Source organism: Daktulosphaira vitifoliae, unplaced genomic scaffold (genome assembly GCF_025091365.1).
Source record: "Daktulosphaira vitifoliae isolate Bord-2020 unplaced genomic scaffold, ASM2509136v1 Scaffold_2, whole genome shotgun sequence".
Classification (NCBI taxonomy): domain Eukaryota; kingdom Metazoa; phylum Arthropoda; class Insecta; order Hemiptera; family Phylloxeridae; genus Daktulosphaira; species Daktulosphaira vitifoliae.
This window is the reverse complement of record NW_026099573.1, coordinates 13,091,213-13,105,729: the sequence shown is the minus strand read 5'-3', so window position 1 is coordinate 13,105,729 and position 14,517 is coordinate 13,091,213. Positions and strand designations below refer to the sequence as shown.

At 26.7% G+C, this 14,517-nt stretch overlaps 1 protein-coding gene across 1 annotated transcript in view; it reads left to right on the top strand.

Annotated features, from left to right (window-relative positions):
- LOC126900023 (multiple epidermal growth factor-like domains protein 8) overlaps positions 1 to 14,517 on the top strand; it is a 35,628-nt gene that overhangs the window by 4,323 nt on the left and 16,788 nt on the right. Inside the window, exons 12-32 of the mRNA XM_050675371.1 lie at positions 852 to 1,132; positions 4,971 to 5,122; positions 5,254 to 5,463; positions 7,185 to 7,379; positions 7,459 to 7,769; positions 7,864 to 7,975; positions 8,037 to 8,289; positions 8,382 to 8,583; positions 8,649 to 8,840; positions 8,911 to 9,087; positions 9,245 to 9,427; positions 9,516 to 9,700; positions 9,796 to 10,007; positions 10,701 to 10,985; positions 11,105 to 11,314; positions 11,554 to 11,737; positions 12,094 to 12,275; positions 12,332 to 12,476; positions 12,567 to 12,747; positions 12,808 to 13,036; positions 13,927 to 14,096. Of these exons, the coding sequence (XP_050531328.1) occupies positions 852 to 1,132; positions 4,971 to 5,122; positions 5,254 to 5,463; positions 7,185 to 7,379; positions 7,459 to 7,769; positions 7,864 to 7,975; positions 8,037 to 8,289; positions 8,382 to 8,583; positions 8,649 to 8,840; positions 8,911 to 9,087; positions 9,245 to 9,427; positions 9,516 to 9,700; positions 9,796 to 10,007; positions 10,701 to 10,985; positions 11,105 to 11,314; positions 11,554 to 11,737; positions 12,094 to 12,275; positions 12,332 to 12,476; positions 12,567 to 12,747; positions 12,808 to 13,036; positions 13,927 to 14,096 (4,251 nt within the window). The remainder of the gene's footprint in view (positions 1 to 851; positions 1,133 to 4,970; positions 5,123 to 5,253; positions 5,464 to 7,184; positions 7,380 to 7,458; positions 7,770 to 7,863; positions 7,976 to 8,036; positions 8,290 to 8,381; positions 8,584 to 8,648; positions 8,841 to 8,910; positions 9,088 to 9,244; positions 9,428 to 9,515; positions 9,701 to 9,795; positions 10,008 to 10,700; positions 10,986 to 11,104; positions 11,315 to 11,553; positions 11,738 to 12,093; positions 12,276 to 12,331; positions 12,477 to 12,566; positions 12,748 to 12,807; positions 13,037 to 13,926; positions 14,097 to 14,517) is intronic.

Below are 14,517 nucleotides of genomic sequence, written 5' to 3'. Positions count from 1 at the left end.
TATATATATTATATTTAATGGTTATCTTAATTTGTTGTACATTATAATATCTATAATAATAGTCATATTTTCGAAAAAAATGTGATATGTGATAGTTTACGTCTAATGTATATTATAATACTATATATATATATATATAAATATAATAATAATATAAAAATTATTTATTTTTTATTTTATTAAAAAAAGATTAAAATTTTTAAATTACCAGAAGTGTTAAAAAAAAAGTAGACATTTTATTGATTAGATTATAAAAGATAATTTGGTAGCAAAATCTCTTCATAATGTTTAGTTGTTCAATTTCTAGAGTAATTTTAAATGTTGCAACACTGAATTTTTTTATGTTTACGGTATCAAATTTGATCTTTGTTCATCAGAGTAGGATATAAGTAACATGATCGTTTTAAAGGAAAAACTAAAAATATCAAAATTTACTTTCATAATAATTGTAATTTTTATCAAGGAGTCAAGTGGAATTTTTTCAAAATAAATTCACTGATAGCTTTAACTAAAAATGTTTTTGAATCTTTTGACTTACTTTTATGCAAAATTGGTTCAGTAAGAGCAGAATATTAATATAGACAGATACAAAAAATAAAACACGGCATGGTAAACCCAATACCTTTTTAGCTTCACTTATAAGCTAATATTGACTATTGTATTTTACATAATTATTTCTAACAAGATTATTAGAAACCAAGGTTGGGTTATATGTTACATTTTAAACTGTTTACTTATGTTTTAAACAGATTTTTTAATTATCAATGTATTTATTGTTCATATATCTTAGTTTAGCATTTTGAATTTATTAATATTTGAAAACTTGTAACAAATAATTTATATATTTTTAGACATAAAGGTCTTCAAGAATGTACTGCAAATCCTGAATGTGGATGGTGCTCATCTGATGATACATGTTATGGTCGTCATGGTGGTATAAATTGTACAACAAATTTACAAACTACTCGATGTCCTGGTATATGTCAATCATTGACTGATTGTCATTCATGCCTAGTTCATGGAGAAAGTTCTGCTTACAATAATAATCAATCGTCTATTTCTATAGCTCATGTAATGCAATTAGGGCGCTGTGTTTGGTGTATACAAGATGGGCGCTGTCACCATAAGAATGGTAAATAGATTAAAAAAATCAAAGCGTATTTTAAAAATCATTATCAATGAAGTAGTTAAAATTTTATTATCTGAGAGAGATACGAAAGAAAATTTAATCTACCCCTCTACTAATGGAAAAATATTACTATTATACCTCCTTTTAAGTATATCTTTGAGTACTGCTTTTAAATAATACATTTCATTTATTAGCTTTAATGTGCATCTTAAAAGCTATTAGTTTAAATTGTCAGTAGTTTTATTTTACAGTTGTCATAAAACAATCAATATTGATATTTTTAGTTTTTAAGTATATTAATATAATATAATAATAATATTTTTAACAATTTATTGCCAACTGTTTATTGATAATACTTCCAAAATTTACATTGCTTTTCAATATTTAAATGTACAAAATTAGCCTCTCCCTCACCTCTAATAACAGTTTCAATTTTTTTTGCTGACAATATTGTCCTTTTCTTTCTCAAATATCCATTCACAATGCCCTTTACTCACCATCCTCTCTAACTCTTCAAATGCATTATTTTAAGACTGCCCCATTGAATAGCCTGTTAATAATAATTTTCATTAGAAAACGCTTACCGTCCGTTTACCCCATAATCACTCTTGATGGGCTAACTATTCCCCCCTCTGATTGCGTCACTTATTTAGGCTTCAAACTGGATCCTAATTTGAGATGGCTTCCACATTTCCGTTTCATTCTCTTGGCTGCGGGGCAAATTTCCTATGCTGTATTACTGGACCATCCTGGGGCTCTCATCCCTCTTCATTACTTCTCATTTTTAAAACCGTTATCCACGTTAAAATTTAATACGGCTCTTTTTTATTTTCTTCAGCTTCCTATACCCATAGGAAAAAACTAAATTCCTCTTTATCCACATGCTTACGCAGTATTCTTAAGTCTACCCCGAGCCTTAGTATTTTTGTTGAGTGCTCCTCTCCCCCCCTCAAAATCCACTGTCGCCGCTTTCTTGCTAATAAATTTCTCCAAAAATCTCTCTCTACCTCTAACCATTTATATATCTATCTACTTCTTATACTCTGAATTAAGTAATTGTTTACACTACATGCCTAAATCGCTGCCCATTTTGGTCTCAGTATGCTCTTCTCTGTCCCCCATGGTTTGTCACATTTACAAGTCACACTCCAGATTACCTTTATTTGATTGTCCTCTATTTACCCTTACACTAGCTCTCATAGTGTATACTTCAATGTGTTTCCTCGTGTTCCCTCCTTCAATCCTACTTTCTCTTCCTGCAACTTCCATTAATAATCTCTAAAGGTTATATCTCATATAATTTTCGGACTAAATGCTTGATATTCAGAGATCATTCTGTATCAACTAACTCGGATGGTTGCTCTTTCCTGAACTTAATATTTCATACTCAGCTGTACTCCACCCTTCTTCTTTTACCTCTGAATGTCTTACCATCGTTAATGATCTCATTTTTATATCTTCACCATCAATTAATGAATTTGCTATTCTTCTGATTCCCTATTTTGCTTACTTGCCTTCACTTCTAATCCATTTAGCCTTACATTCTTAGTAATAGAACACTTATTTTATCAATTCGATCTCAGAATAAATCTATTTTATTTCACTGGGTGCCGAGTCACGCCGGTATATTATGTAACAAAACTGCTGATCACCTTGCTACTTCTTTACTCCTTCCAGCCATAACATTCCCGTTTCTGACTTTCTCTGCCTCTTTTGGCTGACAGTTCTTCAACCCTGGCGAAAAAGTTGGGCTGCAATAAAATAGAAAACTGCATGTTGGTATCGTTCAATATCTCCTTCCATTATTCATTTTCCATGATTTCATAACCTGGACTTATTCCTAAATATTATTTCTCAGAACTCAAGACTTAGGTAAGGTATTAATTTATTTATTATTAAGATAATTTTCTTCCCTACCATGCATTCCATCTTTTCTTTGTATTCCCTACATAAAAGTGATGGTCTATGTGATTTTCCCCAACTTCTCTTTAATTGTCCTGCCCCAATTAACAGCAGAAATATATATCTAACTTCTTGGCCACCTACAATATTAATCCCCCTACTTTAGCTAATATTCTTAATTCCATTTTTCCATTATAATTATTTTTTAGTATACTAACAATTATTTTCACATTTGTTGTACCATTATAACATAGTACTGTTACTGTTATACTTCTAATTTACTTATTTTTTCATTGTTTATAATTTTTGATCTAATTATTATTTTAATAAAGGCTATTAAAAAAACCCAGCACAGTGGGGACGTGGCATAGTTGGGTCCAGTATAGATGACTAAAATCACTGTCATAAAAAACGCTTTGATACAAATCTGTAGATAACGTTTAATTTTAAAAAATAAATGGCTTATTCCAAAAGCTACATGATCTCCTATTTCTTTATTTATATTCTGATTACAATTTTTATGATTTATAAGTATAATATATGAATATATATATATATAAATAATATATAAATATAAATAGTATTTATCTTAAAAAAATATAATGAACCATACATTTTTCAAAAAGTTATAGCTTTATAAAGTTAAAAATATAAAAAAGAATTTTTTTACAAAAATTGTATTTTTTTTATTAACTTTGATGTCTGTGTTCATCATAAAGACAAAATAAAGTATTTTTTTTTTAATATTAAAGTATATTACATAAGCTTTACTTTAAGATATATATATTATATATATTATATATATATATAAGTGTCAGAGTTTCCAGAACACTTTATAAAATTAAGTTGAAAAAGTTCTACTTTCTATTTGCATTATTTAGTTTTGAACCCCCCCTGCATATAGGTAAATGGTCCAATTTTAAAAAAAGTATGTCGAATGAAAGATGTGTATAAATGCTACTTTTCATTAAAAATTGTATTGATCCATACATTTTTTAAAAAGTTATATATATATAAAGTTATGTAAAATATAAAATCGAGAATTTTCACACAAAAATAGCATTCAGTAGCCACTTTTACCATGAAGACAAAATAAAGTCCAAAATTTTTTTTTTTCCATTATAAAGAATATTACATTAGCTTTAATTTAAGATATATATAAAAGTGTCAGAGTTTCAGTCACACTTTCAAAAATTAAGTTAGAAAAGTTATTTTTTGTGAAGAAGTGGTCATTTTGAATCCTCCTGTAGGCATGTAAAGGGTTAGATTTATAAAAAAATATATCAAATGATAGGTATAGACATCATGCATTTATAAAAAAAAATTATATTGATTTGGTCTTTTTTTATAAAGTTATGGCAGTTTTAAGTAAAAAAAATTGACAAAATTTCGAAAATTAGCGATTTTTAAATTTGTAATTCTTTTGGAGATTTCACCCATTTACGGTAAACGAGGGAAATATTTTCAATTTTTGAGAGTAATTTCTTCGACTAGATACAATTTATGATCTTTTGACATATCGTTGAAAGAAATTGGTTCGGTGAGAGATGAGAAAAAATAGTAATGTAAAAAAAAAAACTCATCATAGTAAAATTAATACCTGCTCAGCTTTGCATTGAAGCAAAAAAAAAAAAAAAATAATCCTACATTAATTTAAAGCAAATTCAACTTACATAAAGATTAAAATAGAAAAAATATTTAAAATCTTAATTTCTATCAGTCTAGATCTAAAATAATACTTCAACTCCACTTTTTTGATATGCTACGGTACTTTATTTTTATTTATTGTAGAAACAAAAACATTTAATCTGTAAGATTACTAATATAGTTTCAATATTTGTTTGACTTTAAACTTAGATTTTATAACTCTATTATTTTGTATTTAATTACAATATTACAATCAGCACTAAGTAAAATTATTATTATTATTATTCAACAGATAATTATGAAGTTTGCGGTTTGCATAATAGCATTTACAATAGCGGTGGAATAGAAGTTTCAATTCCAGATGATTGTAGATCATTAGATAGGAGATTAGGATTAACATTTTTTAAATATCTACATCCTGTTAATTTTTCACAACCAGATTTTGTATGTATAAGTTTATTTATTACTTCATTGTTTTAGTTTATCCATAATGGACGGATTAATTAAATAATGATGGAATTAAAAATATTATTGAAAAATAAAAAATATATATTATTATTATATTTAAATTTTAGGTATCTATTATCAATGTAAGTGTAATTGATATTTCATCATATTTACCAATGTCACGTACTGAATTGTCAATTGGTGGTACAATGGTTGTTAGACTATCTGGATTTTTGCGATTTCCACAAGTTTGGGATAATCATAAAGATCAGTTACAATTATGTTCACGATTTACTACCACTAATCTTATTATGACATCTCCCTATATGTACCAACCAGTGAGTAAAAATTGAATTTCAATACTAAAATAAATTTTAAAAAAATAGTTTTTTCATTTTTTTTTTTTTTTAAGAAGTTTATTTTATTTAAGTTATAGCTTTGATCTATTTTCTTAAAAATAAGCAAAACAAAAAAATTACTATTGGACTGTTTATTTATTAGTTTAATTTATATTTTATAATGTGATTAGAAGTTAAAAAAACGTTTTTTTCACATGTTTCCCTAGTCCCTCTTTATAACAATTTTGTACTATCTTTTTTTCTAATAATAAGTACTCCCCATTTGAATGAATTTGTATGATGTATATTTACTAGATATAATAATTTTTCTTATGGGGGGCTGAAGAAACATTTCTCCAGCCTCAAATTTTCTCCGTTTTTAAAAAATATAGTTTATTTTATAATTAATAGCAAAAAAAAAAAAAAAATTAATTAAATATAATAATATAATATGATAAGATTAAACAAATTTTTCACTGCATTTGCATGAATAAACACCAACAATATCGTACAAAAAGTTCCTTAATATGTATCTTATACAGTCTTAAGTCTAATTTTAAGACTATAGTAATAAGAGGTTTCTTTCTACACAGGAAATAGTTGGTAGAAAATATTACCTTACCTTAATATACCTTGATACTAAAACAATTAACAGATAATTAATAAATACTGCTTATGAGCTGTAACTCTACAAATTCAAAGGTGAATCGTTTATAATTTTGGTTATGTCTATTCATCTATCATTTTTCTATCACGAATTTTGAGCTTTCCATTAAAAAACTTATTTTAGAAACTAGATTAAACATTAAACTAAAACATTATAAACTAAATTAATATAATTCGGTAGGAGGTGTGCACAATGGACCTACAGGTCTGAGTGCATGGGTAGTTTTTCTCTACCTCTCTAACAACTAAAACTAAAACTACCCTAATTGTTATATTTGTAAAATTTACTTCATTTTAACATTAAAAAAATTATTATATTTCATTAATTATTCTTTATTATTCAATTAATTATAAAATAAACTATAGTGTTAAAAATTGCGGAGACTGAAAAAATGTTTCTACAGTCTCCATTAGAATAATTATGTTATCTAGCAAACAAACATCATACAAATAGTAATTTTCAGCATACAAATTCATAAAATTAGAGTACTAATTATTGAAAAATAAATTACCCTCAAAAATTAAAAAAAATTTTCCTCGTTCCCCGTATATAGAGAAAATCTCCTAAAATATTACAATTTTTAAATCTGTATATTTTTACATTTTTTTTACTTTTCTCTAAAAATTGCCATAACTTTTTAAAAAATGAACAAATCTAAATAATTCTTTTTCATAGAAATATCTCAGATATTTTCCTTTCGTTTAATATACATTTTTTCCTTGCCCACAAGGAAGAGGATTCAAAATAGAAATTTTTCCACAAACGTCAACTTTTTCAACTTAACTTTTAAAAATGTTCCGGAAATACTGGGTCCTTTAAACATATGTTAAATTAAAGCTTATGTTACGTAATATAAATTAAAAAAAAAAAATTGTCCCAACTACTTGCCTTTTATATGTAATCAAAAAAATATTATTTTGAGGTGAAAAAAGATTTTGTTTGGAAAAAAACATCACTAAATGTGATATTAATGGTTAGCTGTATATCAAAATAAATATATTTATTACTTATTTAGTTAAAAAAAATTATTTATTCTTTTAAATTCAATTGTTAGGAAATCAATATAACATCAAAAAATGAAGATTGGCAATGTTTACAACTATCATCTTGGTCTACTGAAGATCAACCTTTTCATGCTCCAGAAAGATATCTTTTAGATTTATCATGTACTAAAAATATATCAATTACTCAAAATGTTGGTGCTGCTCTTGTAGAGTTACAACATAATAGGGGACATAATAATTCCAAGGTTAAAATAATAATATTAAACATTATCATTATTATAACTATACAGTTTATATTTATTACTGTAATATATTATTATGTAGCCATTTACTATGGAATACCTTGAGCCTTATCATAGTAGAGATAGTTCAACTTGTGCTGGATATCACAGTTGCTTAATTTGTGTTAGTGATGCTAATTGTGCTTGGTGTGATGTGAAGTCAATATGCACTACTAGAAACCAAACAGACTCAGAATTCTGTCATGATGACAATGATGTATCTGAATGGAAATACTTAGTAATATCTCCACAAATGTGCTCTAATTGTTCTAATTATGTTGATTGTATTGATTGTGTTGAAAATGATTATTGTGAATGGTGGAGCCAAGAAGCTAAATGTGAAAGACGTGGAAGGTAATTTTAAATTTGATTATTATAGTTTATAATGAAATTATTTTCAAATGTTAATTGTATTTCTTATCAAATAAATCATACATTTGAAAATTAGGTTATCAGATGGAGTAATTTTTGTAGATTTATGTCCTAGTCCATGTTCTGATAGATACTCATGTTTTGATTGCCTAGATAGTGGTCGATGTGTTTGGTGTCGTGCTACTAATGTAACTATATTTACATTACTAAATTTTTCATAATCAATCATTATCTTTTAATATATTTTAGGAATGTTTTCATTTTTCTGAGTATACATCAGAATATCAATTTGGTCGATGTAGAGAATGGATAGATCGTAATGTACACTATTATGGTTTGGGACAAATTCAAGTTGATAATGCTATATCTACTTGTACATCTTGTGAAAAAAATACCAATTGTTCTAATTGCTTAAAAACCCTTGGTTGTGGTTGGTGTTATGATAGCAATAATCCAATCCAGGGAATTTGTACAGAAGGTGATTTTAGCAGTCCATTTATAGGTACATTTATTTAATTAATAATTTTTTTAATATTTGGTAGTGACATCTTTATAAAAAATAGTAAAATGTCATCTAACTTTTTTTATTTTTAGGGACATGTTCATATGTAATGAGTAATAGTACTTATGAGGAAGACAGTAGTTGGGCATATGCACAATGTCCAGATGTTGATGAATGTGGACTAGGTTTGCATGACTGTCATAAAGAAGCAAAGTGTACTAATACTCAAGGATCTTATAGTTGTCAATGTAAAAGAGGTTTTATTGGAGATGGAAAACATTCATGCACTAGAACGTTAGTATTGTTTATTCTTAATAGCAAAAGGTCATTAATTATTTATATATATATTTAATTTTTAGGTGTTATCATAAATGTGTAAATGGCTATTGTATTGGTGCTCCTGATTATACATGTAAGTGTGATCTTGGGTGGACAGGACCAGATTGTGCGATTAATTGTGGATGTAATAATCATTCAACTTGCAATGAAAAACTAGGAATTTGTGATCAGTGCCAAGATTGGACTACTGGATTGTTTTGTGAATTTTGCAAGTATGATACTATATTTAAATTTATTTACAATTTATTCTAGTTTTTTAAATATCAATTTTTTATTTTTAAGAGCTGGGAGCTACGGCAATGCAACGTCAATTGAAGGATGTCGTAAATGTGATTGTAATGGACATGGAGATGAGCAACTTGGTATTTGTGACTCTTCAACTGGAAAATGTTATTGTAAACATTTTACTGAAGGAAATAATTGCCATCATTGCAAAAAAGGATTTTTCGGAGATCCTAAGTAATTAACTAAAAATAATTACTTGAAATTTTCATAGATGATAAAATTAGTTTTATAATATTAGATAAATTAAAAAATATTTATTACATAATATAATATATAAAAAATAAAGTCTAAATTTACAGTTTTTATATTTTTCTACTAACAAATATTTCAGAAATGGAAATGTTTGCTATCATCAATGTATGGCTCGAGGTATTTTGACTGGTATGGGTCCTCAAGGATTTGGATCTAAGTCTGTAGAAGTTAGTGCGTGGGAAACACGATTAGAAGGTCCACCATCAAAAGAATGTCTATGGATTATTGATCCTGAAAATATGAAAAATAATTCAACTGCTATGTAATTAATTATATTAGTTCAATAATTATCTATCTAGAATGTTACTTTTAGTACATCATAAATCAATATTTTCTTGTTTGTATTTCAGAGGTTCATATGTTATTCAATTAACAATAGATAAAGATATTAATGTTCCTTGTAATATGAATAGTGTTTATGTTTATGATGGACTACCAAATTTTGTTTCTATATCGAGAACTCACCCAGCTCATTCTCTTGGTGTATTTTGTACAAGAGATTCTCAATATCCCTTAACTATCGAAGCCATAACTGGTAAATAATTATAATAAATCTTGTTCAAATAAAGATAAGATAATAATATATTGTACAATAGAGATTTATTTTGGTATTTATGTACAATTTTCTAGGTGTAATGACAGTTTATTATAAACAGTCAGAGTCCTTTGAAGGATTCAATGCCACTTACATAGTGTTTAGTTGTCCTGATAACTGCCCATCAAATCGTGTATGTCACAATAATCATTGTGTATGTCAAGAAGGAAGTACTGGGGTTTTTTGTCAAGATTTAATATGTCCTAATAATTGTAATCACAATAAAGGTCATGGTGTTTGTGATCACGTAAGATATTTATTCATTTTCAAATTTTAATAAAATAACTATTTCAGTGTAGAATCCAGGGGGCAGGGAGTATAACCATATAAAACAATATAGGTTAAAATGAAATTCAACAACACATCAGCGAACAAAATTATAGGTGAAACTAAGTATAGAATATTTCTTAATATCAGTATATTATAGAATACTATAAGACATAACTATAGGGAATATTTAAATTTCAGTATCTATTTAAATACCTAGAGATACATAGAAATGATTACTATAATTTTTATAAAAATTATTTGTTATGAAGAAAATGTAAAAAAAAAATAGTGATTTTAAAGAAACTTAGAATTTTTTTCCAATTCAAAAATACAGGTTGAGTTTAAAAATTATCAAACTTAAAATTTGTAATTTTTTAATGATTTTACCCATTTACGAGGATCAAGGAAAATGTTTTTAATTATCAAAGGTAATTTCTTCGACTAGATACAATTTGTAGTTTTTTGATGTATTGTTGAAAGAAATAGGTTTGGTGAAAGCTAAGAAAAAGTGGTAACAGACACAAAAAATAAAAATAAACATATTATGGTAAAATGAATATCTTCTCAGCTTTGCATCAAAGCTACAAAATTGATATTGGCATCTAAAAATGCTTGCCCCATTTAAAAAAATTTTATATTCAACCCTGAATAATTAGTTAAATTCATTTAGGAGTATGGACGATGCATCTGTGAAAACAATTATGAAGGAGAAGATTGTTCTATATCTGTACCAATTTCTAGCCATTTGCGACAACCTCTTATTTTTACAGATTTATTTAATTCTGCTCATGTATCAGATAGTTTAGACCATTTACGTCAAACATTACCTAGATTTGGTCATTCAGTTGTAGCAACCAGGCGAGGTCAGTTATGGCTATTTGGAGGATATTCATTATCACATGGTCCTCTTAATGATATTAGATTGTTTGATTCAAAAAATAATTCATGGATGCAGGTAATTTTAATGATAAGATATTATTGTAAATATTTCTTTTAGTTTCTTGATTTAATATATGAGACGTAAACACTGTTATTTTTTATTATATGTTTTAATGTAATAATATTTTATTTTAGGTCACAGTTGATGGTACCAATGATGCTCATATGCCACATGGTAGATATTTTCATGCTGCAGAAATTGTGCACTCAAGAAGAGAGATATTTGTTTTTGGTGGCTTGACACAAATTCAAACTCAATTTGGTAGAACAATAAAATATTCAATGAAAGTTTTATCAGATTTTTGGAAATTTAGTCTAAAAGATCAACGATGGATTAAAATACAAGTAAAATACAATCTTCTTATTTAAAAAAAATTTCAAAAGGTTTTTGTGTATTTTGTATAAATATAACTATAATATAAATATAGTTTTGACAAAAATTATGATGTAAAGTATTAAAATATTACTGGAAAATAAAAAAATTAATTAAAATAAATTATGTAATTCACTAAACAAATATTATAACAAAAACCCATAAATACCATTATTTTTTGTTATTATAAAAGTTTATAAAATTATTTTAGACCAATAATGATCCACCTCCACTTGCTGGCCATACTTTGACTTTTAGATCTGTTGGAGAAAGAGAAAGTCTTATATTAATTGGTGGGTTCAGTCCAGATAATGGCTTCTTAGATTGTGTTTGGGAATATGATCTTCAAGTTGAGATTTGGATACAATTTAAAATAAATGGTTATGGACCAGCTGGTATTAAACATTTATTTTAATAGTAGAAAATGTTACTTTTTTTAAATTTTTGTTGCATAAATATATTTTGAATTTATGTTTAATGTTAATATATTTTATTTTTTCAATTTAATAAATATCTCTTTTATCTGAAAATTGGTTTCTTCTTACAAACCATGTTTTTATATTATATTATATAATTATTTAAATAATTTACATAACATAAAGTTGACAGTTTACTGCATATTAATATTTTACAATTTATTTTCAATTATTTATTTATTTTTTTAATGCCATTTGCTTTTTAGAATTTCTTTTCTTTTTTTTTATAAAAAAAAAAAAACAATTCTAATTACCAAACTTTTAAATTTGGTTAGGAATTTATGGACATAGTACCGTGTACCATGGACCAACAGATAGCCTATATGTTTTTGGAGGATATATCTACTCTGTTAATCAAACTATAATGACCGATAAATTATTTATATTTAACTATGAAAAACAGATATGGTCAGTATTACCCATATTTAAGGATTACAATCCTCCAAAAAATAGTTTGGTAAGTAGGTAATCAAGCATAACTTTATAAATCGTAATGTGAATTTATTATTTTAGCCTAGAGGACGGTTTTTACATTCAGCTGTAACTACAGATGAGTACATGTTTGTTTTTGGTGGTCGAACAGACCCTCCTAGTACAAACGATACTTTAATTGCATATTCATATTCTTGTAATCAATGGATACGTCTACTTACACAGGGTATTAATTTTAATTAACTTAATTTAAATTGCAAGTTTTTTTTAAAAAAATCAAAAGTTCTTTTTTAATATTTTCTTTACATTTTTTTAGATATATATATTATTGGCTTACCTCCACCTCTGACTCATGCTCATGCTATGACATTGGATATTGACACTAATGCAATGTACATTCTTGGAGGGTTTGCTGGTGATATTCAATCGCGTGTAACTCGTATACAATTACCTTATGATTTATGCAATCTATGGTCTGGAAAGCGTGATAAGTGCAGGTAATTGAAATACAATTTTAAAAGTATGTTATGCATTCGCATAAAATCCTTTGGTTGTAGGTCACTTGTTGGGTGTTCATTTTGTCAAGTGATTGGAACCAATGTAAGTTATTGTTTTACTCATCTTGGTCCAGGATACAATCCATGTGTTTCAACCAATGGCACTTCACGAACTAACAATGGAGTTTCTTGTAATGCTAATTGGATTTCAAGTCGTTCATGTGAACAGTATACTTCATGTACAGACTGTTTAGCTGTTTGGCCAAATAATTACCTAGAAAATCCTAATGTTTGTATTGATTTAATAATTTATTTAAATAAGAAGACTTAAGTTATTTCAACTATGAAGTAAGACCCATGTATGGATGTTCTAATGGGAGGATAGAAACTCCCTATAATGAAAATAGTTATATAATGAATATATATATTTTCTTTCTTGAAGGTAATAGTGAAAAAGAATGTCATGCATATACCCCAAGGATAAACCTAGAGAATATTTAGAAATAATAGCATAGATAAGTATAGACTCAAATCTGATAGTAATTGAAATCACTACCATAAAACATTGATACAATTTTGTTTATAGAAAGTTTAATTATTCTAAACTTTGTTAGTTTATCATAATTTTAGTATAAGGTGACATTATAATTTAAGCCAAATGCCATTGGTAACGAGAACATATTTTTTTTAAACATTTATGTTTAACAACACTTAAATGTAATTTAATTTTTTTTGGATAAGAAGCTTTTTTTAAAAATGACAGGGTACCAAATCTCTTTGCCCCTTTCTTAGTTGTTTAGGCTAAAGTATAAGTACTAATAATTGAAGTAAAAAATGATAACAATACAAAAAAAACTGCAAATTTTTGCACAAATTTGTATTTCTTTCTTAAACTTTAATGTCCATTTACACCATGAAGACAAGTCGTGACAAGTTTTTTTTTTTTAACTCTCAGTTTATAATATAAATTTTAATTTTACATATGTTTAAAAGACCCAGTATTTCCGAAACTTTTTGGTTGGGTTTGGTCCATTAACCATTACGATAAATGGCGACAGATACAAAAAAAATTAATAAATTAATAAATACTTCATAGTAAAATTAATTCTTTTTATTTTTGCATATAATCTATAAAAGAAACACAAATAATGTTATATACTTATTGGTATTTGTTTTTAGGTTTGTACGTGGTGTGCTAATTGTGGTATAAAAGGACAGTGTGTAAAAGATCCTTCTAGCTGTGACAACCAATGTAGAATTATAACTAAAGTTGAAATGTGTCCAAATATTCAATGCATGGCAACAGATTGTGAAAAATGTTATGAGCAAGGCAATTGTTTATGGACTCGGTGAGTAAAACCTTCAATACATATCATAATGTTCAAATAAAAAATTCTAAAGAAAAAATCACAAGTGTTGTAGATAAAAATACAGGTGAATACAATTGGTCTAGTATTCCAGGGTTATGAGAACTTTTTAGCTTCGATGCGAAGCTGAGAAGGTATTAATTTTACTATGATGTGTTTTTTTATTTTTTTTTTTTTTTGTGTCTGTGAACGCTCAATCTCAGTTCTCGCTGGACCGATTTTGATGAACAATATGTCAAAAGATCACAAATCGTATCTAGTCGAAGACATTACCCTCAAAAATTGAAAAAAATTCCCTCGTTCCCCGTAAACGGGGGAAATCCCCCAAAAAATTACAAATTTAAAAATCGCTAATTTTCGATATTTTTTCAATTTTTTTTACTTAAAATTGCCATAACTTTTT